The 27,568-nt window shown below is 46.8% G+C and overlaps 1 protein-coding gene across 1 annotated transcript in view; it reads right to left on the bottom strand.

Moving 5' to 3' along the window:
* The window catches only part of CAPN14 (calpain 14), a 37,773-nt gene that overhangs the window by 10,068 nt on the left and 137 nt on the right, over positions 1-27,568 (bottom strand). Inside the window, exons 2-15 of the mRNA XM_055540584.1 lie at positions 18,105-18,375; positions 16,787-16,856; positions 15,806-15,924; positions 15,555-15,691; positions 14,964-15,138; positions 14,256-14,318; positions 12,253-12,338; positions 8,716-8,790; positions 7,359-7,522; positions 5,860-6,023; positions 5,331-5,339; positions 3,260-3,465; positions 1,834-1,870; positions 1,059-1,115 (exon numbers count right to left, since the gene is read on the bottom strand). Coding sequence (XP_055396559.1) covers positions 1,059-1,115; positions 1,834-1,870; positions 3,260-3,465; positions 5,331-5,339; positions 5,860-6,023; positions 7,359-7,522; positions 8,716-8,790; positions 12,253-12,338; positions 14,256-14,318; positions 14,964-15,138; positions 15,555-15,691; positions 15,806-15,924; positions 16,787-16,856; positions 18,105-18,329 — 1,587 coding nt within the window. The 5' untranslated portion in view covers positions 18,330-18,375. The remainder of the gene's footprint in view (positions 1-1,058; positions 1,116-1,833; positions 1,871-3,259; positions 3,466-5,330; positions 5,340-5,859; positions 6,024-7,358; positions 7,523-8,715; positions 8,791-12,252; positions 12,339-14,255; positions 14,319-14,963; positions 15,139-15,554; positions 15,692-15,805; positions 15,925-16,786; positions 16,857-18,104; positions 18,376-27,568) is intronic.

Genomic DNA, 27,568 nt, shown 5'->3' with positions numbered 1-27,568 from the left:
TAGACTAATAGAGGTGTTTCTCAAACTGGGTTCTATAGAGATGCTGCAAAAGTTTAGCAATTGAGTTTCAATTTTATTCTTATTTAACTATCCTTAGCCAAGAGTCCAGATTTCCATTCTAGACTTCATCAGAAGCCACTCTTTACATGGGCATTTGACTTTAAAACATGTTAATGAAATGTAACTACCATAAATTTGAACTTATAAAATGGATATGATACCTTTATATTTATCTGTTCTATATATCTTTATATATCTGGATTCTCTATGTGATTCCATTTGATAAAAGGACTGCAGCAGAAAATGTTTGGAAACCCCTGGCATGGAGGAAAATTCTTAAAAACAACACACAGAAGATTTTGATGTAGCCTCTCTGACTATACTAAGCAAATGCCAGTGTGAAAATGAGAAAAGATGGGAAGGCAGGCAACTTGTGAGTTAAATCAGGAGTGTTACTAATGCAGGAAGTGCATGTTCTTCCAGTTAATGACATCTCTCGGATGTCAGACGCAGATTTCTTGCCCTGTTCCTAACTGAGTTTACTGTCCTACAAGTTAAGAATGGGGTGGCTTTCTGCTGGTGCTCAGACCTGGGTCAGTCCAAGGAAAGAACCTGAAAGGCTACCAAGTGGGTAGCCTTCCTCTTCCTCAGTGCCTCTTACTGGTCCCATCGTCCACGGGGGGCCACCCATGGGGTCTTTCTCCCTGGGTTTCCCTCCTCCAGACACCCCAGGGTTCGCTCCACCCTCCCCTCCCAACACTGAGTCTCACCCCTGCCATATTCCATTTTTTCAGGGATTAAAAATTGAAGTTGTTTCTCCCACAGCAAATCAAGGTAGCTTCCAAGAGCAGATATGCATTTTATAAGAAGTTTCTGAAAACAACAGCTCTACCCATTTGTCTAAAAACTTGAGGGCTCTCCTGGAAAGTGGCAATCGGGACTAGGAAGCCTTTAATCACAACTTATACCCAGGATCAAGCAGAGACAAACCCATGCTTCATGAAATTAGAGGCTCCACAGTATCTCTTGCTCCTCGTTATCTCCCCTAGTCAACTTACCTTTTCAAAGAGTTTGGTGAAGAATTCATCCTTCCCTTCACTTTGGTCTACAATTTCCTATAGAAACAGACATACGGAAGGACAAGGTCATTCCCTGGACAGATGGACTCTCATGCATACACTAATGGGTCATGGCCCCCAGGCCTCTGAAATCTACAAACTTGACCTTGAGCACCGCTTTAAATTTTCTGCCATAGCCTTCACATACATCCCTTGTTTCTCTAACCCTCAGTGGCTTGGGGGAAGTAGCAAACCATGAAAGGGGCAGAAGAAACACCAGGTAGAGAGAAATAAGAGCATGGATGTGTGACTCGTGCACAAGGGCTCTGGGCCTTCAAGACCAAGGACCTGATCAGAAGGGCAATTCTCCTGGTACAAAAACAGCAGAATCTGAGGACATTTAGGGCATGATAGGTAACACAATATATGCGCCATCGAGGGCTTCCCCAGTGGCTCAGCAGTAAAGAATCTGCCTGCAATGCAGGAGATAAGGAGACTCCAGTTCAATCCCTGGGTTGGGAAGATCCCCTGGAGGAGGAAATGGCAACCCGCTACAGTATTCCTGCCTGGAGAATTCCATGGACAGAGGCTGCAGTCCATAGGGTCTCAAAGAGTCAGACACAACTGAGGAACTGAGCACGCACACATGTGCCATAGAGTAGGGCCTGCAGGACCTGTGGACCTCTTCCCCCTAAACCCTAAAGGTGAGGGGAGAAGCCTACCCCCTGGCTTTGTGAACAGATCCAGTCACGTGCAAATCTACCTGAAAACTCACCTTAGAGAAGATGACTCTGGAATTGCTGCCGATTTCACTGAGAGGGGAGAAAAGACAGATTTACTTCTTGGGGATAGCCTTGAGAGCCTTTTAGCCAATACCCTCCCTCATCTTCCCAGCTCCTTAGCTACTGCACCATGCGGGCCTTGCCTGGCTCCACCTCACGCCCCACCGGCCCTTGAAGTGTGCAGTCTGGCACACAGCTCAGCACTCAGCTGTACTTCTCCACCTGCCCTGCGCTCTCACCCCTTGCATTTGCTCAGGATGAGCCCTCTACCCCGACCCCATGTGCCCTTTCCTCCCCCCACGCCCTCATCTAACTACTTCCACTCACACATTAACACTCAGAAGTCTCACAGGGCGGTGAGACCCAGGACCAAGTTAAACTACCTACGCCCAAAACATGAAGGAGAAAGAACTGGGTCCTAAGTACTGAAGGGCAGTCATGTCAAAACAATCCTTGGCAAAATACAGGCCTACCTCATTTCACTGTGCTTTCCTTTATTGTATTTTTCACAGATTAAAGGTTGGTGGCAACCCTGTGTCGAGCAAGTCTATGGGCGCCATTTTTCCAACTGTATTTGCTCACTGCATTTCTCTGTCACATTTTGGTAATTCTCACAATATTTCAAACTTTTCATTATTGTTTTATTTGTTATGGTGATCTGTGATCAGTGTTGTTATTATTGCAAAAAGATTCTAACTCCTTGAATGCTCAGACAATAGTTGCCATTTTTTAGCAATCAAGTATTTTTTACTTAAGGTATGCACATTGGGGTTTTTTTTGACACAATGCTATTGCACAATGCTACAATACAGTATAAACATAATTTTTATATGCACTGGAAAACCAAAAACCCCTGTGACTCTCTTTAATGAAGTATTTGCTTTATTGCAATGGTCTGGAACTAAACCTAAGATAGGCCTGTTATAAGTTTGGCTGGGGGGTGTGTATATTGAATTGTCTGAGCCTGATAGTTGATGACAGCCTCCCTCATCTGAACAATCCCAGTGCCTCCTGTAGGAATCACCACCTCCATGAAGCCACCCCTGCTTCCCCTAGGACCATGGGAAGTTGGCTCAGATGCTCCTCCTGATGTTCTCCTAACACTCTGGGCAAATAAACACTTGCCCCAGACAAAGTGTAACATAAATAACTGCTCACATACCTATGTCCTTTCCAGACTGAGCTCCTGGAGGGCAGGGCCCAGGCCTGTTCTAGCTTTTTCTCTAGCAGAGTGTTCATATGTTAGGACAGTAGGGAGGAAAAAGTGAAGGTGTCTCCATGCAGAGGCTGTCCTGCTCTCGGGCTCACCCTGTCTCTCTTCTGTGTGGTCACAGAGACCCCACCCTCCACCATTTTCCCCTTACTCTCCCTCCCTTGGCCCAAGTGGACCCCAATGTCCAGGAGAGGCCTGGCCCTTACTAAAAGACGTGCTTCCTGGAGAAGACTCTGAGGACGAACTCAGACTCCTGGCAGGCCTCAGATGTGCAGGGCACGATCACGTACGTCCCTGGCTCCAGCCACAGTTCCCGGCTCACTTCCTTCTCTGTGAGAAACGTCGCACGGCAACTCAGGGAAGCATTTTTCCAGAAGAACTCAGAGGGCAGTTTCTTCTGGGCATCAAAGCTCTATAAATGGAGGACAGAAGGCAACAGATGAGGTGATCACCCATGGCTTGTGGTCAGGCCTGGGCACCTTGCCCAGGAGCCAGGACAAAAGTGGCCTCTGATTTGCCAAATGCAACCTCCCCCAGTGGAGGGGTGAGGAGTGGAGAGAAAACACCAGGACATGTCCTGAGTAGGCACCTCTGCTGGGACCTTACATGAGGCTGAATACATAGGTCGTTTGATTTGACTTTGTGTTAAAACAACATCATGCATAGAATGAGGTGAGGAAGGTCACTATGTCCACACGTCCACGTTACAGTTGAGGGGCTGAGACTCAGATAAGTTAGGTCATCTGCACACAGTTACCCAGCAGGTAAGAGTCTCTGCCAGGACAGGAATCCAGGGCAGCTAAGCCCCAGTGCCCATGTTCTAGATCCTTCCTGATGCTGCCTCTAAGTATGCGCTATAGTTTCAAGGTTGATTATGACATGATTATGGTCACAGGTACACACATACCACCAGCCATCTGCCTCCACACTGATCACCTGGACATTCCACACCACCTCAGGGAATATAGCCTCATAAAAGGGAAAGAAGACTGGCCAAAATCCAGAAGACCCAATCAGAGATCTGGTTTGTGTTTGGTTTTTACAACATATTTTTTTTCTCTCTCCCTCCCTCTTTTATTTCCCTCTCTGGCCCTATTTTTCTCTCTCACTTCCTCTTACCTTGGCTCTCATGCAGGGCTATGGAGGGAGGGGTGGTCCACATGGGGATGCATACATTTGCTGATAAAGACACTACCTACCACATCAAGACATTGCCCAGATTCCACTCAGGGCTGGGGAAACAAAATGTATCTCTTGGTCATGCTTGCTTTCTTATTGAGACAATGAGAACTAGAGAATCAGTCCATTGCTGTCTTTGCCCTGGTTTCCAGGAATCTCAGAACTCACTTTTACAATTAGCTGCAGTAGCTATCCTCTGTGTAGTGTTCCTGGTAGAATCAATTGCTTCCTTCTCCCTTGTCCATTTATAACTTTTTTCTTGCCAGTTGAATTCTATAACTGGTTCATGGTTTTGCTCTGTTTACACTTTTTATTGTAGTGTTGACCTAAATTCTATTTAGGAATAGGCTTGATATAAATAAATTTTTCTTTTTAAATTAATAGGTAACTTTGGGAGCACTCAGTATTCCCTTGGGAGTGAAGAAAAAAACAACAAAAAAAGCCCAAACCGAACTAAGACACCCAATGCAAAATGGTTTCTTTATAAAAACCCTTTTACTCTAATGCGTCTAATCTGAGAAAATTAAGTTTTTCATTCCTGTTTTCTTTGGGAAACAAAATAATAGCTGCCACCCTTCAGAGGCCAGGAGAGCTCAGGCCTTCTTAACTGATCCCTCTAAGCTGCCACTGCAGCTGAAACAGAGCTATCCTTGTCCTCTGCCTGCGTTTTCTGTTTTGTTTTCCCAAGCTTTCATCCCTGATTCCTAGGGTGGAGGGTTGCAGAGACTCCTGTTGTCCCCTCTGTTATAGATCTATTTTATGATGGGCTTCATAACTCAGGCAAGATTGTGATTTATCATTCTTCCTTTGCTGTGACAGTCTGAAATATTTGCCCTAGGTATTTATGTAGAGATTTAATAAATTCTAAAATTTATTGGTTCTGCATCAGGCTCAGACCTCTCTGCACAGGCATAGGGACTTTAGGGGGGACCTTGGATTAAAAAGAGCAGCAGATGTTCTGTGCTTGCACACACAGGCAGTTGGCATTATTGCCAGCGCTTTCCAGAGCTCCTTACGTAAGGCTCCTGCAGTCACAGCGACCCCGGCCACGAGAGACATCGCTCCCAACCAGGGCCAGCGGGCAAGTGTGCGACTCACCTGGTTCACCTGAAAAACAACAAAGAAAGAGGCCTCATGAGGTGCTGAATCCAGATCTTTCACAAGCACAAATTCTAATAGAGGCTGATTTACAGGAAGGCTCTACCCAGAGGCCACCGCCCCTCCCAGCAGACTTGTAGTTCTAGTCAGTGACATTTTAATCCATCATTAGAAATTCTGGAAAAGGGTGAGGCAAGGTAAGCTTGGCCTGGGGATAGGGACAAAGGGAACCAGAATTAACTGTATCAACTGTATGGACATTGTACTGTGCTATGTACAATGCTAAGCTTTATCCACAGGATCTTCTTCTGCTCCATCCTTTGCATAATTATCACTGTCCCCGTTTTACAGATGGAGAAACTGATATTCAAATGCAAGGAGGTGGCTTGTTCTAGATCACGTATTCCCAAGGGACAGAGACAGGATTTGCACCCATGGTGGACAAAGGAGGTGGGCAGACAGAGAGACAGATGGTAAAGAGGACAGGGAACAGGAAGAAAGGATAAGACCCCACGAGAGGCCTACTGACCCTGAAGAGGTAGAAGCCAATGGCGAGGTGAGGCTTCCGGTTCCGGTGCCTGTGTCTGGGCTTCTGGAGCAAGGATACCAGCACACTGCAGAGCAACTGGGACCTCCTGCCCTCCTGGGGCCTCCAGACTGACAGCAGGAACTGTGGGTTCTTCCAAAATGTGTCTGGGGCAAAACACAGCAAGGTGAGACAGGTTTCCCTAGCATCCTGCTTGCCAAACCACAGGGAGGGGCACAGATCCAGGGCGCCTCCCTGGGATTCCCACTCCAGGGCCACTTGAACAGAGCTGGGGCCTCTTCCACCATAGCTCTGTCCCTTTCCCACCCACCTCCTCCACCTCGGGTTCTTTTATGGACACACAGACCAAAGGTTGCTGCTGCTGCTAAGTCACTTCAGTCGTGTCCGACTCTGTGCGACCCCATAGACGGCAGCCCACCAGGCTACCCCATCCCTGGGATTCTCCAGGCAAGAACACTGGAGTGGGTTGCCATTTCCTTCTCCAATGCATGCAAGTGAAGAGTGAAAGTGAAGTCGCTCAGTCCTGTCCAACTCTTAGTGACCCCATGGACTGCAGCCCACCGGGCTCCTCTGTCCATCGGATTTTCCAGGCAAGAGTACTGGAGTGGGTTGCCATTGCCTTCTCTGAGACCAAAGGTTACTCTCCCTGTATTAATAGCTTTGGCCCAGCACACTGCCTGGCACAGACTTTGTGTCCTGTATGTTCACTGCCTGGGTTGGTGACTGTGTTAACTAATTGGAGAGAAGATGCCCATGGTGCCAGGGCAGCTGCATTTTAACGGGGACCAAGCCTTAGCTTATGAGCAGCTTCAGCCTTTGGGGGGACACTGAAGGAGAGAGAAAGTTAGGGCTGAGGGGGAGAGAAAGTCAGAGCTAAGACCACTGTGACCTTGCTGAGATCCTACCCCTCTAATCTTTCCTACCATGGAGATGGCTCAGTACCTCCACTGTGGAGAAAGGGATGCAGTCCCCAAACCACTCCACTTGGAGAATGTATATATGTTCATCTCTTGTACTTGATGACCTGGGAATCCTTGACTTTGTTTCTCTATCAAACTCTAAGTAAGGAGGGCCTGATACATACAATATAAATACTAATTTCAATCCTGCCTGTTACCGGGTTGTTACTTCAGCATATCAAAGGGCTTGTCCAAAAATCACAGAAAGATGTAACTTATCTATTATGCATGTGCACCTATGGCCTCCTGGTGCTGGGGGAAAGAGAACCCACCCTCTAGAAAGCTGCAACCGCAACAGATGGGCAGCTTGACAGAGTTCTATGCCTCTGTGCAAATTAGGACAAAGGTGTCCCATCTTCCCACTGGACACAGCCCAGGGCCAGCACACACAGCTTGGCCAGCAAAGCCCCCTACCTCCTCAGCTAGGTGCCCCGGGGAACGGCTCTGCCCACAGCCCTGCCTTTGCCTGGAGAAACTGCCACTTTAGCTGCAAAAGCCTCTGGCTTCCATATACACACTCACCTCGGGGCGACTTCATCTGGCCACCAGCAGTCCTCCCATTCTCCCATCTCCCCTCCAGCATGGTGTATGACCACTTCTGGCCCACCTCCTGAGTCAGCAGGCCTGGGCTCAGTTTACAGATGACCAGAAGCATGAAATGTGCTTTAAAGTCCTGCAGTGACATCCTGTGCAGACAATAAAAGAAAGAAAAGAAAGTGTAGTCGCTCAGTTGCGTCCGATTCTTTACGACCCTATGGACTGTAGCCCACCAGTCTCCTCTGTCCATGGGATTCTCTAGGCAAGAATACTGGAGTGGGTTGCCATTTCCTTCTCCAGGGGATCTTCCCAACCCAGGGATCAAACCTGGGTCTCCCATATCACAGGCAGATGCGTTACCCTTTGAGCCACCAGGGAAGCCCATGGAGATGACATTCAGTCATCAGGACCAGAGGGAAGCTGCAACTAAGGATCAGGCGCCTAGCCCTCTCCAGACCCAGGGCCCCATCCTCCATGCCCTAATGCAGACCCAGGTGAGTGGGGCTGGCTGGAGCAGCATGAGGGTCCATCACCAGCAAGTGGTGCTACGGAGAAACCCTACTCTATGGCTGAAAGCAGCCTCCAACAACGGCTACCTGAGGGCAATGATCCTGTGCCACTGATGGCGGTGATAAAGCAGAATTGGGGTATTCATAGCTGTGCATTGATTTAGACACGTTCAGTGAGAATCACACAGATCTGTTCCTACTCATCTATTGATTAAAAAAATCTTTGCCCCTACAGGCTAATGTTATGGCCCGAGGCATGCCACCTGAACCAGCAAATACTCAGTTTACTCTGTAACAGGAAAGTAGTAGTATTTCCAGGGCTCTTGAGTTCAATGACCTCTTTAAGAATAAGTCTGAAAAGGATTGGTAAGGGGAGAAGAGGGGCCCGTGGGACAGGTTGGAAAGGGTGAAATGCGAAGGAAACGAGGAACAGGTGGGTCTCATGTCAGACACCCAAAAGCAGCATCAGCTTAGGGCATTGGCCATTCATAAAAAGAGGTTAGAGGCTTTGGGGTGGGTAGGGTAGTACCGCTTTGCTCTGGAGGGCGCAGGTGGAGTAGCTTATAGTTTGGCAAGAAACAGCAATCATAGAGGAGGTGGTGGCCACCCACACTCTCTGCTCTGAGCACCCACTGAGCTCCATGCCACAGGTCTCTGCTCTTAGCACAGAGACTGTGGATGTTGGATTGCCCTGCTAGGCTGTGAGCCCCTAAAGGGTCTTCTTGATCTCCTAAAAGAAATGCCTGGCATATATGAGGCACCCTATAAATGTCTGCTGAATGGATGTCCTAATGTAAGCCAGGACGTCTGTCCTGAGTCCCTGTGTCAAATACCAGAATTCTCCATCATCATCTTTTCTCAGCAGCAGAATCTTCTCCTTGGGGCTCAGTAGGTCCCACATACTCGAGCTGAAAACAGAAAAGAAATGTTTTCATGGGGGAGGAATGGATTACAGAGGACATGCAAGAAACTCTTCAGTAAATGCTCTATAATGGGCTTAGTTGCTCAGTCTAGGCACATCACTTACTCTGAGTCAAGCTCTGGACTAGGCTCTTGACATGTTTTATTTAAGGATAACAACAACTTTACAAACTAGGGATTTTTATTGTCATTTTTGTGTGCATGCGTGCTAAGTCATTTCAGTTGTGAACAATTCTTTTGTGTCTCTATGATCTGTACCCCTCCAGGCTCCTCTGTCCATGGGATTCTCCAGGCAAGAATCCTGGAGTGGGTTGCCATGCCCTCCTCCAGGGGATCTTCCCGACCCAGAATCGAACCCGTGTTTCTTATGCCTCCTGCACTGACCAGTGGGTTCTTTAGCACTAGCGCCACCTGAGAAGCCCCACTGTCGTTTTTAGAGGTAAGGAAATTGAGGTTAAAAGAGATCAGGTCACTTGCTTGAAGCCACAAAGTTATTAAATGTCAGAACTACCACTGGAATCTATATTGCTATTTCTTTTTTTCACAACCTGTCATTTTGGACTTTATTTCTGGCCATAAAAGAGTAAGGCTTTCATGTATCACTTCCCCACTATACACAGCTAAAAATGGGACAAAATACATGAAATAATCATTTTTGGACACAGCAGGCAGCACAGAACCGTGACCTCAAGAGGAGGGAGACAAATGAAGTGAGCCCTAACGCTGACTAGACTCCTGCCTGAAACTAATTCCCCAGACAGTGATGCAGGGACAGGGACCCTGAAAGAGCTGGCGGTCTTGCTAAGTGGAGGAGACAGAGTCTGAAGTTCAGGGAGGACCAGGCAGCTAGAATTTGCTGGAGACAGTGCCCAAGAGAAGAGGGCCACTTAAGGAAGGAGCTCCAGAGAACTTCAGAGGGGGTCCCTTGAGTCTTTGGCTAAACCAGAATCTGTGCATACATGAAATGAAACCCCACAAGACTGGATTATACTGAGAACAATTCCCAGAGTTGACACCAGGTTGGAAATCATTTGAATTCCCACCAGCCAGGGTTAAAAGCCCTTACAGAATACATGGGGTCTTCCGTAAAGAACCCAGAGTCTACACCTGAGTAGTGAGGTCAAATTATCCCCTCAACACAGTTTTTCCTAGATCTGTCCTAAAAGAAAACTTCAAAGTATCATTTTAATCCCTAAGCAACTAAATGTACAATGTCCAGCAGCTAATAAAAAATTACTAGGCGTATGAAGAAGCAGAAAATGTGATCTGTGACCAGGAATAAAAACTGACCTAGAAATAAGAGAAATATGATTGAACTAGTCAATAAGGACATTAAAACACCTATTATAAATATGCTCCATGTTCCCAAAGATGTAAAGGGAACTATGGACATAATAAAAAGCGAAGTGAACGATATTCTCAAATGGTATCTCTAGATTTAAAAAATATTTACTCAAAATGAAAACTACTTTGGATGAGACTAACTGCAGATTAGACACTATGGAATAAAGCCCATCATTTTATTTAATCCTTATCACACTTCTGGCTCAAAGAAGGTTGCTTAAGATCACACAGCTAACAAAGCTAATTTAACTCATCATTTTTTTCTCAAAACAAGCACTTGTTTTCCTAAACAAACTACTAGCAACAACATTATGATGCTATATTTCTGTAACACTTTAAAATTTATTTATATCTTTGGATGCCATTTTTCTACATAGACCCAGTCCCTCTGACAATTCTCTTTATTAAAATATAATAAATAGAGTGCAGTACAAACTATCAGGAGTAAAATTCCACTTATTTTTCTGAGCCTTCAATTTTTCACCCGTAAAAATGATTCAGTGATAATACACATGTGAAAATGTTTCTGTACTCTTAAGTGATATGTGAAAGTGAAAGTCACTCAGTTGTGTCTGACTCTTTGCTACACCATGGATCATACAGTCCATGGAATTCTCCAGGCCAGAATACTGGAATGGGTAGCCTTTCCCTTCTCCAGGGTATCTTCCCAACCCAGGGATCCAACCCAGGTCTCCTGCATTGCAGGCAGATTCTTAAGCAGCTGAGCCACAACAAAAGCCCAAGAATACTGGAATGGGTAGCCTATCCCTTCTCGAGCGGATCTTCTCTACCCAAGAAATGAACCAGGGTCTCCGGCAGGCGGATTCTTTACCAACTGAGCTATCAAGAAAGCCCCCAAGTGATATGTAGAGTTAAGTATTATAAATCTTCATTGCCAGAGGGGGAAGGACTATAACACTTGGTCTGCCTTTCTGCCTGTGCCCTATGCCAGCCTGTAGCCTGTAAAGCCCACAGGGTTGATTTTAGGCAGAAACAATCAAAAAGTAGGCATCTAATCAGAATGCCCAGAGGTCATTAAGTGTAATTAGAGTGTAGGGGCCAAGCCTGATCTGTCTGACGCTGACTCGACAAGTCCTAGTGTACACTGACTAGACAGAGCACTGGACTAGATGCCAAAGACCTTGCTTGAGTCATGCTGTGAGACCTTAAAGAATTCACCTAATCAAACCAGTCAATCCTAAAGGAAATCAGTCCTGAATATTCACTGGAAGGACTGATGCTGAAGCTGTAGGTCCAATACTTTGGCCACCTGATGCGAAGAACTGACTCATTGGAAAAGACCCTGATGCTGGGAAAGACTGAAGGCAAGAGAAGGGGACGACAGAGGATGAGATGGTTGGATGGCATCACCGACTCGATGGACATGAGTTTGATCAAGCTCCAAGAGTTGGTGATGGACAGGGAAGCCTGGTGTGCTGCAGTCCATGGGATCCCAAAGAGTCAGATACGACTGAGTGACTGAAGTGAACTGAAGCATCAGTTTCTTCATAAGTAAATGGAGATGAAGTCACCTACCTTATAATAGTGTTGTTTGGAGGACTCAATGAAATGATCAAAATTCAAAAGCTTTAGCACAATGCTGGCAAGTTCTCAATAAATATTAACTTTAATTATTACAATGAATGAAGTGAAAGTGTTAGTCGTTAAGTTGTGTCTGACTCGTTGCAACCCTATGGACTATAGCCCGCTGACTCCTTTGTCCATGGGATTCTCCAGGCAAGAATACTGGAGCGGGTAGCCATGCCCTTCTTCAGGGGATCTTCTCCACCCAGAGATCAAACCTGGGTCTCCTGCATTACAAGCAGATTGGTCTGTATATTTAAGCATTGTATATGTACGTGTGTGCGTCTGTGTAAATCACTTTGCTATACACCTGAAACTAACACAACATTATAAATCAACTATTATTCAATTTAAAATAATAATAATTATAAACATGAGGGATTGATCCACATAGTCTAAAAGCTTTCCTGATTCAACCTGAGACCAAAAGCATGCACTGGAATTTGTGTCCCAACAACAAACTTCTTTGCAGCCTTCACCTACCCCGTCCTCACCCCTCCCAGCCAGCCTCAGACGTTCACCTGTCACTCCAGTCTCCTTTCCACTCTATCTTCCCCCAGGGGTTCCGGAGCCTGACGAGATACTCAGGTCCATGTCTGGTGGTCACCTGCACGAAATGAGAACCAGTTCGGGTGGCTGGGCTGAGGGCCAACAGCAAATGCTACAGATATCTGGGTGATTTCATGCCTGCAGCTGAGACCTTGACATGAACCTCAAAGGCCCTAGGAGTTGGCAGAGGAGAAAATGGCTCTGCTGTTTTACTCTCTGTGAGACCTAAGGCAAGTTACTTAACCTCTCCGTGTCTGTTTCCTGATCTGTGAAAAGAAGTTAATGATCACGTCTATTGCATGAGTTGAACATTCAAAGATATGTCTACTGAGAATCTGTCAATTTGATCTAATCTGTAAAAAGGGTCTTTTCAGGTATAATTAAGTTAAGGATTTTGAGACGAAATCACCCTGGATTAGTGTGGGTCCTAAATTCAATGACAAATGTCCTTACAGAAGAGAAAGGGAAAGACAGAGGAGACGGGCATGTGAAGATGGAGGCAAAGACTGGAGCTATGCGTGTGAAGCTAGGGAAAGCTGGAGACACCCTGCGTGGGAGGAGGTACAGAAGGATTCTCCCCAAGCCATGAGAGGGAAGATGGTACTAAGGTCCCCTGGATTTCAGACATCTGGCTTTAGAAAACACTGTAAAAAAGACATTTCTCTTGCTTTACATCTCCCAATTTCTTACTAATGTACCTACTCATAGGACTGTCGTGAGCATTGAGTTAACACTGGTAAAGCAGTTAAGACAGTATCACACACTAATTGCTAATTTTGTTAAATAAATATAAAATCATAAAAATAAATATTTTAAAGTATAAATTTTGTTATCTAAATATGAAAAAGTTCTTAACACACCAAATATGATTGATGGAGATCTAGGAGATTAGAAGTCAGGTGTGAATGGAGTTGAAAAAATCTGAACCAGAGTTTAAGGGAATTGGAGGACTTTGGGGAAGTTGCATCCTCTACAGAACAGCAGAAGTTCTCCAAGATTCAACCTGCTGATTCCTTATCTCCATGCTCCGCTCCTGCTGCTCCCTCCATTAGGAAGGCCTTTCTCCCCTGACACAAATCTACCCATCTTTTAGGGCCAACTCAAGGCCGCCTACCCTACAAAGCCTTTTCTGATTTCCCTCCAACCCAACCAGATAAATGTTCTCTCCTACCTCTAAACCCCAGAAGACTTTCATTATTGCTTCCTTCTTTCAGCTTCTACTTTGCTTCCCTATAGATTTCAAATATGATTTGTCTCCATACTTGATGGTAAGCTCTTTGTAGATAGGGTCCCTGTCTGGTTCATCTTCCTCTCAATGTTTAATAAAGCTCAAAAGGTAGAGAGCAATGGAAGGAAACTGGAAGACTGTTGAAAAGGAGCATGTGGGAAAGAAGCAGGAATTTGAAGGGAAACCCCAGATAGAAAAGTTATCATTTAGCAGCCCAGGGCAAAGCAAAGCTCAAGAAATGGTTACGAGACAAAAGAGGGCTGTGTGTATGCTTGGTCACTCACTCGTATCTGACTCTTTGCAGTCCCATGGACAGAGGAGCCTCATGGGCTACAGTCCCTGGGATTTTCCAGACAAGAGTACTGGAGTGGGTTGCCATTTCCTTCTCCAGGGAATCTTCCCAACCCAGGGATCGAACCCACAGCTCCTGTGTCTTCTGCATTGCAGGCAGATTCTTTTACCTGCTGAGCCATCGGGGCTAAATGGCTGATTGGCCAGGGCTGCCCCATGGCAAGAGAGGCTGGGATGATACTTGGAGGCAGCAAAGCCTGAACCCACCATTTCACCCGAGAAAAGTGGCACAGAGGTCTGGGGAGCCCACCACCTGCTTCGGCAGGCCCACCAGAGAACTGACCCCTAAACTGGGCACAGATAGTAACATTCACCAAGATGAGGTAAGGCATTGGGAAGAAGCCCTGGAGAGAAGGGAGAGGTGGAAGAGAGACAGAGGGGCCGGGTTCCACTCACCTTCCTGAGGCCTGTGAGTGTATAGGCATGGCCATCCACTAACCCATTCTCCAGCACCCGCTCCTTCTGCAGAGATAGAGAACTCCTGTCAGTGCTCTGTGGGATAGAGCCAACCTGGAAGTCAGGGGGACCTGCTGGCTGGAGCAAGGGTTTATGGGAAGGGTTGGGAGAGACCTATGTGGTCTTTCCCTACAATTTTCAAAGCTCTTTAGCACCCACAGTCTCATTTGAGCCTTTGAAGAAGTCAGGGTGCCATTCTTCAGTGATTGGCACCCTGCTTTCCAGAGGGCAACTCAACTCAGAGCTGCTAAGTCATGTGAGGTGACACGATGGTCATTAGTGGAGGCAGGGCTAAACTGAGGACTTCCTACTACAGTTTCCGGGTTCTTGTTTGTTATGAAATCAGACAGTGATAGCTAGCAGAGCCGGTAAACTCCCTTGCATGTAGTTGACACTCAAGAAATGTTAGCTCCCTTCTCTGCACACCATCTGTATTCTATGGGGTTCTTGCCTGCCCCAGGGGCTCGGCTCTGATCGTTTAGTTTTTTGTTTTGTTTTTTTTTTTGATCGTTTAGTTTGAACATCAGGACTCTGGGTGAGGGAGTTGGGGGAGTCCGGGGCATTCACTGAGGCAAGAGCAGCAGCTGGTGGGTGAAGGGAAGGGGAGTGGGGAGTTCGCTGTCCTGCCAGGGCACAGCCCAGTCTCACCCCACAGTGGGTCTGGCAGCCAATCAGGGTTCTGCTGTAGGTGGCTCGGGTTAGGACATCCCAGAGGCTGTCAGGGGCTTCTGCCAGCTTGATGGTCATTGTCACCCCTCCAGTGAAGTCCACAAGGGCTTCAGACACCTGGCCACGCTGCAAGTCTTCATAGGAGCCAGAGAGCCTGCCCAGGAAAGGAACAGATGTGAGAGAAGGAAGAGTGTTTCTACTGTACACAGGACAGCCCAAACAAGTCTAAAGAACCCCTCTGCTTGGTTATTTCTAGGCCATGTGTCTGCTATCCCTTCCTCCCATCCCAGGGGCAAAAAAGCAATACATACTCAGTTTCTATCCCTACTGCACAAGTCCATCCATCAGGGAAAGGTAAGACTCCAGAAAGGTTGTTCTGATGGGGTGACCCTCACATAAGAGACCCTGGATGTGTCACTTCTATATTTGCTGAGCTAGGCCTCGTATCTCACTTGATAAATGTCCCCTGCCTCCTCTTGCCCTCCCTCAATGTTCATGAGAGATAGACAGAGACAGAGGAGGAGGGAAGGGCCAGGAAGGAAAGGTGAAAGGTTTGTGCATTTGTCTTACTTAGCATAGGCCTTTTCCAGAAGAGCTCCCCAGAACAAGTTCTTGTAGGTGGAAGAGACAAAGACCAGCTGGCCAGCTTCATTCACAGGTAGTCGGTCATCTACCACAACCGGAACCCACTTTCCAAAGTGCCAGAACTGGAAGGAGAGAAGGCCATGGAGGATGGTTAGCCCAGGGAGCAGAGATATGACTCTTCCAGAACCTTCTTTCCTATGGTCTCCTCCAGGCTAGGGCACCCAGAGGACACTCACCCAGAACTGGAAGATGCCAGCATACTTCTTTGTGAAACTCTGATTTAGGGGAACAACACGACTCAGGATGTCCTGGTGCAAACTCAGAGCTTGCAAAGCCGCCAAGAACCAGCAGTCACCTAAGCCAGAGAGCACATGGAATTCACATGAATCTGCTGGACATACATGCGAAGACCGCAAGTGTCTGCGTGGATGTACTGTACAGGCCTGCGCAAGCTACCAGTGTCCACATGCATCTAGAGGACTAACTGCAGGCAAGAAATGCCTGGTCCCAGTTGCTACCCTCTCTGGACTTGTGGCCTAGTTTAAGAGAAGGGAATTCTGCATCAGAGAGAAAGATGGTGAGTGAGCAGAGCAAGGGGTAGGGAACATTGTCTGGAAATCAGACTTGACACCAAGAACTGAACTATATTCCCAGACTAGTTTTTAGTTTCCCATATGCCCCAACATCAGGAACTGGGACCCACACCCAACCAAACCTTTCTAAATCCTGCTTCTGTAACTGATTTATGCACTTCTGAGAAAAGTTCAACCCTTCTGGACTCCATTTCTCTGTCTGTGAAATGGGTATGACTACACATGTGCCTTCCCTCATGGCCAAGGGTTTTTCCTCTTCCTCTAAAAAGGGAGTTGGGTTGAAGATAGGTCTGCTCAGATCCTAAAGCATCTAGTGACTGGTGTGCCAAGAAGGACTCATTACAGGAACTATGGTAGAGTGAGTCCATTTTCGCAAGATGAAACCCAGACCTGGAGACTGGTTAGGGAGGAGAATCGTTAGGCAAGGTGTGGCGTTCCCATGCATCCTCAGAGGACCGACCAGTTGTGATCGTTCTCCCAGAAAATGACAGCATGTCAAGATGGATCTCAGGGTGGCCATTTCCTCTCTTGGGATCTCTCGAACCCCCTCTTCCCCACCCCACTCGGCCTTGGCTGAGCTGGGCTGGCAGGTACCAGGTGTGTCTCGGGGCTGTGCAGACTTACCTACCAATCCCTGGCACAGATCCAGCCGTTTGGCCTTGGCAGAATAGAAAAGGGGGTTGCTGTGCAGCTCCTGCAGGAACAGACAGAAATGTCCTTCTGATGGAGAACAAAGAAGCCCCTGGAGCTACAGTGACCATAGTTTCCCATGTCCCCAAACTAGACTTCTGGGCACATAGATACAGAACATGTGTGAAATCAGGGCTATTTCAGGATTCTCCCCACTGTATTTCTCATTCCTTCTTTTTTTTTTTTTTTTTTTTTCTCATTCCTTCTTGCTGCTTGTGTTAAGTCAGAGTGCTAGAGAACCCTGGGTAGATAGTGAGAAGTAGCACTTGTACCTAAAAGGACTTTTCTTGGAGTACCTGTGACAAATGGAAGCATCTGTTTTCTGGGGTGTTCTCATTTTTCCTAGAGATCTTCTCATTCCCATTATTCTCCTTGCTACTCTTCCTTCCCACTCCCAACCCCCAGTCTAACCTGTCTCTTTGGCTTCCATGCTGAGATGCAGGCAGGGGTGGGGTCAAGGGGAGAGTGGGGGATGGTCTCTGCTCCACAGCACACCCTAAATCCCTCTGTCTTTTCCTGGGCACCCTTCCACAAGGTCTCCCAGCAAACGGGGGACCTGGGCACCACACCACAAAGTCAGGTGCATAACAGACTCGCTACCTCAGCAGTTCCCTAGATTCTCTAGGAGGAGAGTCTTGGCTATCATCTAGTGTAGGAGGTTTACTGGGGAATTTACACACAGAGGGACTTGGTAAGTCTGGGGTTGTAGGCTCTGATGGGGTTGGCTGATCCGGGACAGAAAAGGGGAGGATTTGTAGCCCAGAGTAACTTCGTTCCGTTCACCAGCCATCTTCAACTTGTTAACCAATTTGGGGGGAGCTGGTTGCCTTTCAACACATTAAGAAGTTGCCTTTTAAAGGAACTGTTGATGCATTTCACAAAGAGAAGACTTTTGTAAAGTGATTAGTAGCTTCTTCACCTAAGTGTTTCATCAGCCAGATTTGGGGAGGGGAGTATTAAACTTCCTCTCTGATAGATGGTATTGGTCAGTCAGATGGACCCAAGCAGTACACTGAGATATATTTCTGGTACACTTCTGGTGAAGTACACGACTGTTCCGTGTACTTCAGAGCAGGGGGTAAGGGAGTGCTTAGACCCCTTTCAGGATCACCCTGGATTTTCTCTGGAAAATGGGAATGTGGGGACTTCCCTGGAGCCCTTCACATGGGGATCAATGACAGTGAGTAAGCCCCGAGCCCTGGGAAGATGGTCTGGGCGCACACTGCGCGCGTGGGGTCCGGAGGCCCCTTACCGGAGGCCGCCTCCACTGCAGGCGGCTCGGCAGCTTCTGCAGCAGGGGCCCGCTGCCGATGGAGCTCAGGGCGGCCGGGAAGCTCTTGTCCTCAAAGAGACAGCCGTCCCTCAGGCACCTTTCCTTCAGGGCCTCGTAGTCCTGTCTGGCGAGCTGCGAAAAATCGCCCATTGAGTCCTTACGCCCCAGCTTCCAGTTTCTGCAGACAGGAAAACACATGGCCATGGCCGGGACCACACAGACCCCAGGGCGCTCTGGACAGTCTCCGCGCCTGAAACAGAGCAGAGGGTGCCCAGTGTCCTCACATTCTGTTGAAGTTTTGCTAGGCCTCCCGGGAGGAAGAGGAAGGTGGAGGGAATGTGCTGGTGGTGCGGGCGAGTTGAGGGTGGCGGTGGGGGGGCGGTGGTGCAGGTTATGAGAACAGGACTGAAGCGCCTGGTTTATCCTCATCCCAGGTAGTGGGGGACCTGGAGCACTGCTTGTTTAAGTGTGGGGGCTCCTGGCGGGAGGTCCAGGCTCCCACAGGAGTCCTGTCGGAAAGGAGGGTCTCCTCAGTCTCAGGGCTGAGTCCTGGGCCCCTGACTGTGCCAGCGTCACAGGGATACTCCCGCTTAGTGGGGACACGGGGAGGAGAGGAGCAGGAGTGAAGGCTCTGTTCATGGACTTGGGGTCCATGTGCTACACCTGGAGGCGGCCGTGGCTGCCCCTTCTCTGCCCCTCCAGGGAGTCAGAGAGCTCTCACTCAGCCCTCCGCCTGCTCCCATGTCCTCCTCCATCTTCCCTGAAAAACCATGTCTCTTGCTTTCCTCTCTTGATACTCTCTTCAAAACGACTTCCTTGAAGATATTTTTGGCAATGTGAAAAAAAAGTCACACATGTGTAGTGGCAAAGGCCAAGAGTTGCCTGAACCTAGCCTTTCACTCTTTTTTCTTATTGGTAGAATTCCAGTTTTGGCTGTCCAGCTGCAAAACTTGATTTCCCTGGGCTTCTTGATGGATAAGATGGCCACCATAGCACCTGGTTCACAAGGTGGCAGGGAATGTCTATTAGGTGGAGCTTCTGGAAAAGCTGTAACTTCACTGATAAAAAAAGATAGTCTCGGGACTTCCCTGGTGGTCCAGTGGTTAAGAGTCTGCCTTCCAACACAGGGTTTGATCCCTGGTCTTGGAACTAGGATCCCATATGCTACAATTGAGCTCACACACTACAACTACTAAGCCCAGGCTCTCTGGAGCCCATGGGTAATGAGGAGCCCATGCACCACAATGAAAGATTCCACATGCTGCAACCAAGACCCAATGCAGCCAAAAATAAATAAATATTTTTTTTAAAGCCTCAATGGGCACTATTTTTTATTTCCTCCCACTCCCTTTCCTGGAAAGTGGATGTGATGCCTAAAGATGCAGCAGCTGTCTTGAAATCATTAGGGAACAGCTGCATGCTAGGAGGAGTCTGGATCTCAGTGACTGCTTTGAACAAAGCACCAGCTTTGGGTGGTTTTCCTGTAGATATCTTCTTACATGAGAAGGATAAAACTTTGGCTTACTTAAGTCATGGTAGTATCCAGACTCTGTAAGGTTCTTTATGTCAGCCACTGTCCAGATGCCTGCTTCATGCATTTGGTTGAATGCTATGCTTCAACCATAGCATTCTCAACTGGTACTCGATGGCATATTAAATTTTACATGTATTTTTTAGGGGGTCAGTGGGTCCCTCCTTTGAAGCTAACCCATGAGTTTCATATTAAAAGCTCTGCAAGCCATAGGCCCTACCAATCTAAATATTCTAGCATATCCTTGGATCTCCTGCATCTATTTTTGTGCAGTTGTGATTGGTTAAGTGAGTGATTTCATGGCCTCTATTATTTGCATTCTTATCCACTTAGAAAAAGAAAATGTCAAAACCAGAATAATATGCCTTGAAAAACATGTTGTCTAGTATTTCCCAAAATTACTTTAGCAGTGGGGTTCTTTCTTCATATGAAAGAAACCCCACAGAAACTCAAGGGTGGAGACTTGAAGTTGCAGCTTGGACTCCAGTGCATATTTGCAAAGTTTCTCATTGTATGGTTTGAAAATCACCAGCCTTTTCTAGTCTGCCTCATTTTTCAGGTGTTAAAACTGAAATCTGTTCACCCATTCACTCATCAAAAATTTTGTTGGAAACTTATCATCTGCCAGTCCTGAGCCAGGCACCATTCTCCAGAGATGGTCCCCATCTTCATGGCTCTGACAGTCTGCCGCTGCTGCTGCTAAGTCGCTTCAGTCGTGTCCGACTCTGTGTGACCCCATAGACGGCAGCCCACCAGGCTACCCCGTCCCTGGGATTCTCCAGGCAAGAACACTGGAGTGGGTTGCCATTTCCTTCTCCAATGCATGAAAGTGAAAAGTGAAAGTGAAGTTGCTCAGTCGTGTCCGACTCTTAGCGACTCCATGGACTGCAGCCTATCAGGCTCCTCCACCCATGGGATTTTCCAGGCAAGAATACTGGAGTGGGGTGCCATTGACTTCTCAGTCTAGTGGGAGGTTAAATGACCTTTCCAGTTGCAAGAGGAAATTGAATCAAAGCCCAACCCAGAATTCAGGACCCAGGACTCTGATTCCCATTACAGTGCTCAGCCCTCGATACCCGAAACTCACATTTGTATGAAGTATAGCCCTTGGGACAGAATGTATTTGCACTAAAAGCCACCTACACACAGTCAAATGAAGTTTGAGCATTCCCCCACAGCTATAGAAGTGACCTGAGGGCCCTCTTCATTTGTCAAGATCTTACCCATCCTCCAAAATCCAACTTGATCCCTCCTCCAGGAAGCCTTCTTTGAATGTCTAACCATCACTGAGCTTCCCTCATCCTGACTACCTTCTGACCCCCTACTGTAGAGGAATCCCTACTGCCCTCTACTTGGTGCTTCTCAAATTATCATTCATGAAAGACCTGTATTCTTTTATTTTCAATTTGTCACTGAAATCTAATCAAAATAAATAAATAGAAACAGAAAATTTTAAAGAATAATACAAAATGCAAGCCCTCCTTTTAAAAAGAAAATTCAGATTCAACAGAAATAATTTTTTTTTGGTCAATTGCTATGAAAGTTTCTAAACACTGACCTTTGTTTTACACTTAGCTCGTCATGCGTTGATAGTGACCTGTTTGCAGAATGGCCTTATCCTTGGACCCCACTGTGGGCTCTGCACTGAGTGATTCATGCATTGAAACCTCTCCTGCCTGATACCAGTCTTTTATCCCCCAAGGGGTTAATGCTGGTGCAATTCTGTTAGCCTCACACCCTCACCTCCCTCTGAGGTTAGGACACTCTGATTCCTGAAAATTCTTATTTGTCACAGTTGCTGGCATACCTCCTGGGGGAAGACTCAATCCTCTCCTGAACCTGGGTTAGAGGGATCCAAAAGCAGTTAGTCTGGTCTTGTGTTTCCCCGCGCTTTTTCCTTCCTGGTATGGACTATCAGGCAAAGCTTCCTCCAGCCCACCTCCTTCCCAACAAGTTTCTTCCACCATTTACATTTGTAAACATCAGGCACCTAAAGGCAAGTTCTTACTTTTTTGTCCTTCGCGGACGAACAGCCATTCTTCACTGATTGTGACATGACAAACGGTAGTGGGTCCCTTGGCTTCAGAACCCAGCCCAGGTTCATGACCTCCTCACCAAGTGCTGACTCACACTCAGTTTCCTCTCTGGGCCTGAAAACACTGCATCTCAACACAAGCCTTGGTGTCTTGTGGGGCTCAGAGAACAACATGCCCTTCACAAGATACCCCTGCTCTAAATTTCAGGATGAGGCAATATACATATATATCTTTAAAGAAGTATTCCTAAGTCACCTTCAGGAGAGTCTAGACCCACATGTGGCTTGTTGGAAATTCTTGCGTGTCTTCCGTGTATAACAAGCTGTTCAAGAAATTGGCTTATTCCCAGATTGCCACAGCTCTCCACAAAGGGCTAAATGGGTCTCGGTCATATTTGGAAATGCACTTCGAACACTGTGAGTGAGCAGTGTTGGAGCAGGCCAGTAAAACAAGATCATGAAAATGAACAGAGCCTTGCTAACCAGGGCACAGATATTAGCCAGCAAAGCCTAAAGACATGCTGTCTGGCCTGAGCGCTTCCTTGGCTCCCCAGAGGGAGTTGGACCTCTCTGTCACATTCTTCAGGTCAGGATCCATTTGAACTCAGCAAATCAATAGTCAGAACCTCAGTCTTCACCTTGCCTTATTGGCTATACCTGCCTTCTCTGTAGATGTTGGGGGTAAGAGAGAGCTTTATGATGGGGAGGAGGATCCCTGGTGCCTGTGATCCCAAAGAGGCCTTAGAACAGTAACTGGAGCAGCAGCACCAGGTGAGGCTCTGGTCTCTTCCATGCCTCAGGTCCCTACCCTGATGTTCATTCAGATGTTTACTGAGGACGTACTGTGTGCAGGCACAGCACCAGGTCACATACATACATGTGGGTGTTGACCCACCAGTAAGGGTAGAGTTAGGGCTCTGAAAAGGAAATGAAGTAAGTACATCCCTGCTCACAGGTACTGTGGACCTGTAGAATCCTCCTACAGGATGACTGATTCCCGGAGAGCTCTGGCATTTCGCTACAGCCCACTGAGTTATCTGAGTAAAACTGGAATAGAAACCTAAGCTCCTTGCACAATGGCTCTGTCTACATGATAAAAAGCATCGGATTGAAAAAATGATCAATTCCATTCTCTTGACAGTTGGAACAAAAGAACAAGACTAAGAATCAGCCCTGGCTGATTTATCGTGGGCAAAGCTATCTTTCTTTTCTGTAACGGTCATTGTACAGTGTTCATGGTGTGCCAGATTTGGAATTAGAAAACCCAGAGGTGGCTGGCTTTGCTACCTCTTACCGTGTGGCCATGGGCAGACACTTTACCATCTCCCAGCTGTCTGGCTTACCTGTAAAATGGAGATGACATATCCTGTGCCCACTCTCAGGACTCAAAGAGACAACAATGTAAAGTGACTTGAAAAAACTCTAAAGCAGGGAATGGCATTCTGTGATCCATGGGTCAAATGTGGCCCACCATTGGCTTTTGTAAACAAAGTTTTATTGAAACACAGCCATGCTTACCCATTTATGTATTCATGGCTGCTTTTGCAACATACAACAGCACAGTTGAATAGTTGGAACAGAGATCATATGACCAGCAAGTAAAAATATTTAAGGCCTAGCCCTTTCCCTCGTAGCTCAGTGGGTAAATAATCTGCCTGCAAAGCAGGAGACCCGGGTTTGATTCCTGGGTCAGGAAGATCCCCTGGAGAAGGAAATGACAACCCACTCCAGTATTCTTGCCTGGAGAATTCCATGGACAGAGGAGCCTGCCGGGCTACAGTCCATGGGGTCACAAGAGTCGGACACGACTTAGCGACTAAACCACCACAGCCTGTTACAGGGAAGTCTGCTTTAAAGCACTATCTAACCCAGATGGATTGTTGCTACACAGTGCTAGACACAGGGGTAAGCTCCAAGGAGGAATTCACAGAATAAAATGTGGTTAATTGAATTCATCACTGAGAAATTATCTTAATGCAACAGAATTTTATCTCTAATTGATTCATTGTTGGGCTGTTTTTTTTTTAACACTCTTTAACATTTTGAGTTACATTTGTGCCTCAAAAAGACTTAAAGATATGGCTTGCCATTTCTCTCTGCTAAAGTCTGGTCTCTAATACATTTTTTACAGGTGATGACATCAGGCATTCCTGAGCAGATTTCAGGTGGCTTTGTGGGTACTGATGACGAATAGGAAAACCCATATCTCTATGAACAGATCATGACCGGTTCATGAAAGGGGAAATGATTTTACAAAATTAATGGTTGGAAAGGATCTTGAAAGTTTTTACCATTTAGACACTTGTCTGCATTTAGATTGCATTTTTAATAGAAAATCCCAAGACTTTGTCTTTCAGGAAACAATAAAGAACACAGTCCAACTATGAACTATTTTGAAGACAAGAATAAGATTTGTTTCCTGGATTCGCAGAGCCCAGTCATGAATAAAGAAATGGTTGATATGTGTTTGCTGACCAGCTGACTGAATGAATGAATTGATGTTTCATTTGTAAAATGTAAGGAATCATAAAACCTGCCCTCCCCACCCCTCCTAGTATAAAGCTGAAGGAGAAAAGGACGGAAAAACTTTTTGTGAGATATCAACCATGTGACTGCTCTTCTGCTTTTCTGATCACATCCCTGGGACTGGTTTAGGCTGAGACTTGGTTTCAGTGGCCTCCCTAACAACACCTCTTCTCATCCAGGTTGGCTGTAGGGGGTGGTATGCGGGATCTAAAGCAAAATGCCCTAAGGCACAAAGTAAAATCCAGGGCAGCTTCAAAAAGCAAAGGAGTCTCCATAGCAACCAGGCACCTGGAGAGGATTCTGGGTTTGGGGTTGGTGGGGAGCAAAGGCCGAAAGCTCCCTGCCTTCACTGGTAATGCTGGGGTGATTACATGCCTATGTGAAGATGTAAGAACTTGGCTGATGGAGTTCCCTGCCCACTCTCAGCTGCCTCATCTTCCATCTGACTCCATGAGACACTACACTGCCACAGATCTTTGTAGAAGTGCAGACACCCCCAGAACGGGAGTGTACACCCTAAGTTGCCGTGTAACTTTCCATGGGCTTAAGAACCTTCACTTGGCCCCTGCAGAAGGCAGACCCTGATATTAGTCACTCTTTGCAGCTGAACTGAACATCAGGCTAGAAGGAACTTGGTGTCCTGAGCAGCAGTTCCAACGGCTCTAGCTGCCCAGACTCACTAGGGTGAGCCCTGGGGCATCTTTTTCACACATCTTCTTTTTTCACTTTCTTACAGGCTCTTAGACTGGAACCTCAGTGGAGTCACGCTCTTGCCCTCTCGCCTGCTTCTGCTCTTAGAGTTCCCACCCCAGGAAACAGCAGCACCCTGGTCTTAGAGCCATTCCCTACTCTGATTTCTCCACCATCTCCCACACTTTTGAAGAACCAACCTTTTTGATCTTTCTTCCTCTGGACATTTCAAAACACATCTCAATAGGAAGGAGTTTTAAAACAGATGTAAATGAGTTCTTTTTTATTTTCAGAAGTATTTGCATCTGAAGAGAGTCACAGGCTTTGAACTGCATTATTTGATTAAATAAAAATAGATTTCCTTCCCCTCCTCCATACAGAGGGTGGCCTCAAACCCACATGGTCAGGCTTTCAGGGTTTGGACCTCTTTCTGGGTAAACAACCCACAGCGCACACCCTCTGCTCTATCCCAACACACCTTTCAGTCGCACACAAACACAAGATGTGTCTTGCCCTCTTTGGTTCAAATTGCATCCATTCTTCAAAGCTCAGCTCATTTCCCCTCATCCACAAAAGCCTTCTCTGGCCCTCGGCACATTTTTGCTTCTCCTCACAGCTGAGTTACCTGACAGAAGCACAGATTTTTTACACCTCAAGAAAGGTATTCTCAGGACCTCTGAGCTTGTGTGGCTGTATGAGAAGGAGACTGTTGTAAAAGGAGCAACCATGACAGAACAACCCTGGATCTGTTATGACCTGGGAGGGGGGATGATGCTGGGTAACAGCACTTCCTGCCCCAAAAAACCTTGGTCCTGGACTCGAGAAATGGATGGCCTCCCATCTCAGGCTGTGATAAGCACTACTCCAGAAAACCGAGCTATGCAGTTAGACACCCAGGCAACACTTTGGAAAAAGGAAGCCAATCGAAAACATCTCTGGGGGGACTCCCCTGGCTGTCCAGTGGCTAAGAATCTGCACTGCCATTGCAGGGGACACGGGTTTAATCCCTGGTTAGGGAACTAAGATCCCACATGCTGCACGGTGCAGCCAAAAATAAACAAATAAAAATAAATTTAAAATAACAATCCTTTGGAAAAAAATCTTTTTGGGAAAACTATCTAGCAGTCAGTACTAAAAGTAAACACATATACATCCTCTGACACAGCAATCCCTGGGTATTACCTAATAGAAACACTTGGACTTGTATACCACGAAACACGTACAAGGAAATTCATAACAGCATTATTCAAAATAGTCCTGAACTGAGAACTCCCCACAAGGCCATGAACCTGGATAAATAATACTGCGGAACATTCACACAATAGAATGCTACGGAGCGTGAGAGTGAACAGCCATGAACTACACCCAACCCTACAGATGAAAGTTACAAACTCAGTACAGAGCGAAAACATCCAGACACGGAAACTCTATGATTCCATTTACATAACTTCCCAAAAAAGGCAAAACCAGTCTATGTGTTGGAAATCAGCTTAGCGGTTACCCTCGAGGTGGAGAGATTTGTCCCCAAAACAGTTGTGCAGCTAATAGTTATATCAATTCTATTCCTTCCTACTGATTGTTTCGACGGTCAGTAGAGAGATTTACAATGGAAATTAAAAAGCAATAGATTCAACTTGTTAACCAAGTCTTTATATTAGACTCCTCTCCATGGGCCCTCAATGGCAGGGGTGCAGGATGAATCAGAATTTCCGCTCTCAACTACATCACAGGCCCAGAGAGAGGGCTGTCTTCTCTTCCCCGTGAAGCTCACTCTGTGTAATGGTCAGTACCCAGCCCACCCAAGAATCCTCACTCTCCAAAGTTAGAGATATCATCCCACCCTGCCAGGTCCAGGAGATCACCCCAGACTGAGACACTTAGGTCCACTTCACTAGCTCAAAGTTAGAATCACAGTTCTAGCCCCGAGCTCCTATAGATTGGACCTGGCATGTCTGGAACAAAAATGTTTAACCAGTATTCAGTCTGTGTCTCGAAGTATCTCCCTCTGCCTTCACGGGACAGACTTACACGCTGAGCTGAGGGCTAACCACCTCCTGCCACAGCCACTGCCAGCCTCCGATGCCTAGAGGCCAGCAAAATGCTTCAGCATTGTGATTTCTAGATTTCTCATCTAAGCCAAGGACACCCCTTAGCACCACACTGACACCTATCACGTGAGGGACCATTTCACTCTCGCAGAAGGTGAGCATCATCATCAGTGTTTCTTCACATCTGATTTCACAGAGGATATCAAGCCAACCTCGCTTCCTATTAGCACCCAGAGAGCAGCTAGCCTCCCAGAACATCAGACCCACAAGGCCCAGGCCCCTTCCAGCGCCCTCCTCAAATCGAGCAGGCTCAGAAGATCCCTGGAAGGGCCTGAGCCCTGGGAAATGACAGCAACTTGCAGCATTGCTAACTCTACCAAATCACCATGGATGGAAATCAGAGCTGGAGAGACCCCAGGAATCACCCAGGTCCAAAGACCCCCTGATCTGAATGAGGAGACAGAGCCCAAAGGGCTGAAGTCTACTGTTCTTGGTTACACATGTGAGCAGATGCAAAGCTGAGAACACAATTCAGATCTCCAGATGCCAGGGCTCTGCCTATATAGACACTCTGACCTGCAAAGTTCATATCAGCAAAAACCACTACCTCTCC

This window comes from Bubalus kerabau, chromosome 11, assembly GCF_029407905.1.
Source record: "Bubalus kerabau isolate K-KA32 ecotype Philippines breed swamp buffalo chromosome 11, PCC_UOA_SB_1v2, whole genome shotgun sequence".
Lineage (NCBI taxonomy): Eukaryota > Metazoa > Chordata > Mammalia > Artiodactyla > Bovidae > Bubalus > Bubalus kerabau.
The sequence above is the reverse complement of the archived record's forward strand: the minus strand, read 5'-3'. Positions and strand labels throughout refer to the sequence as shown.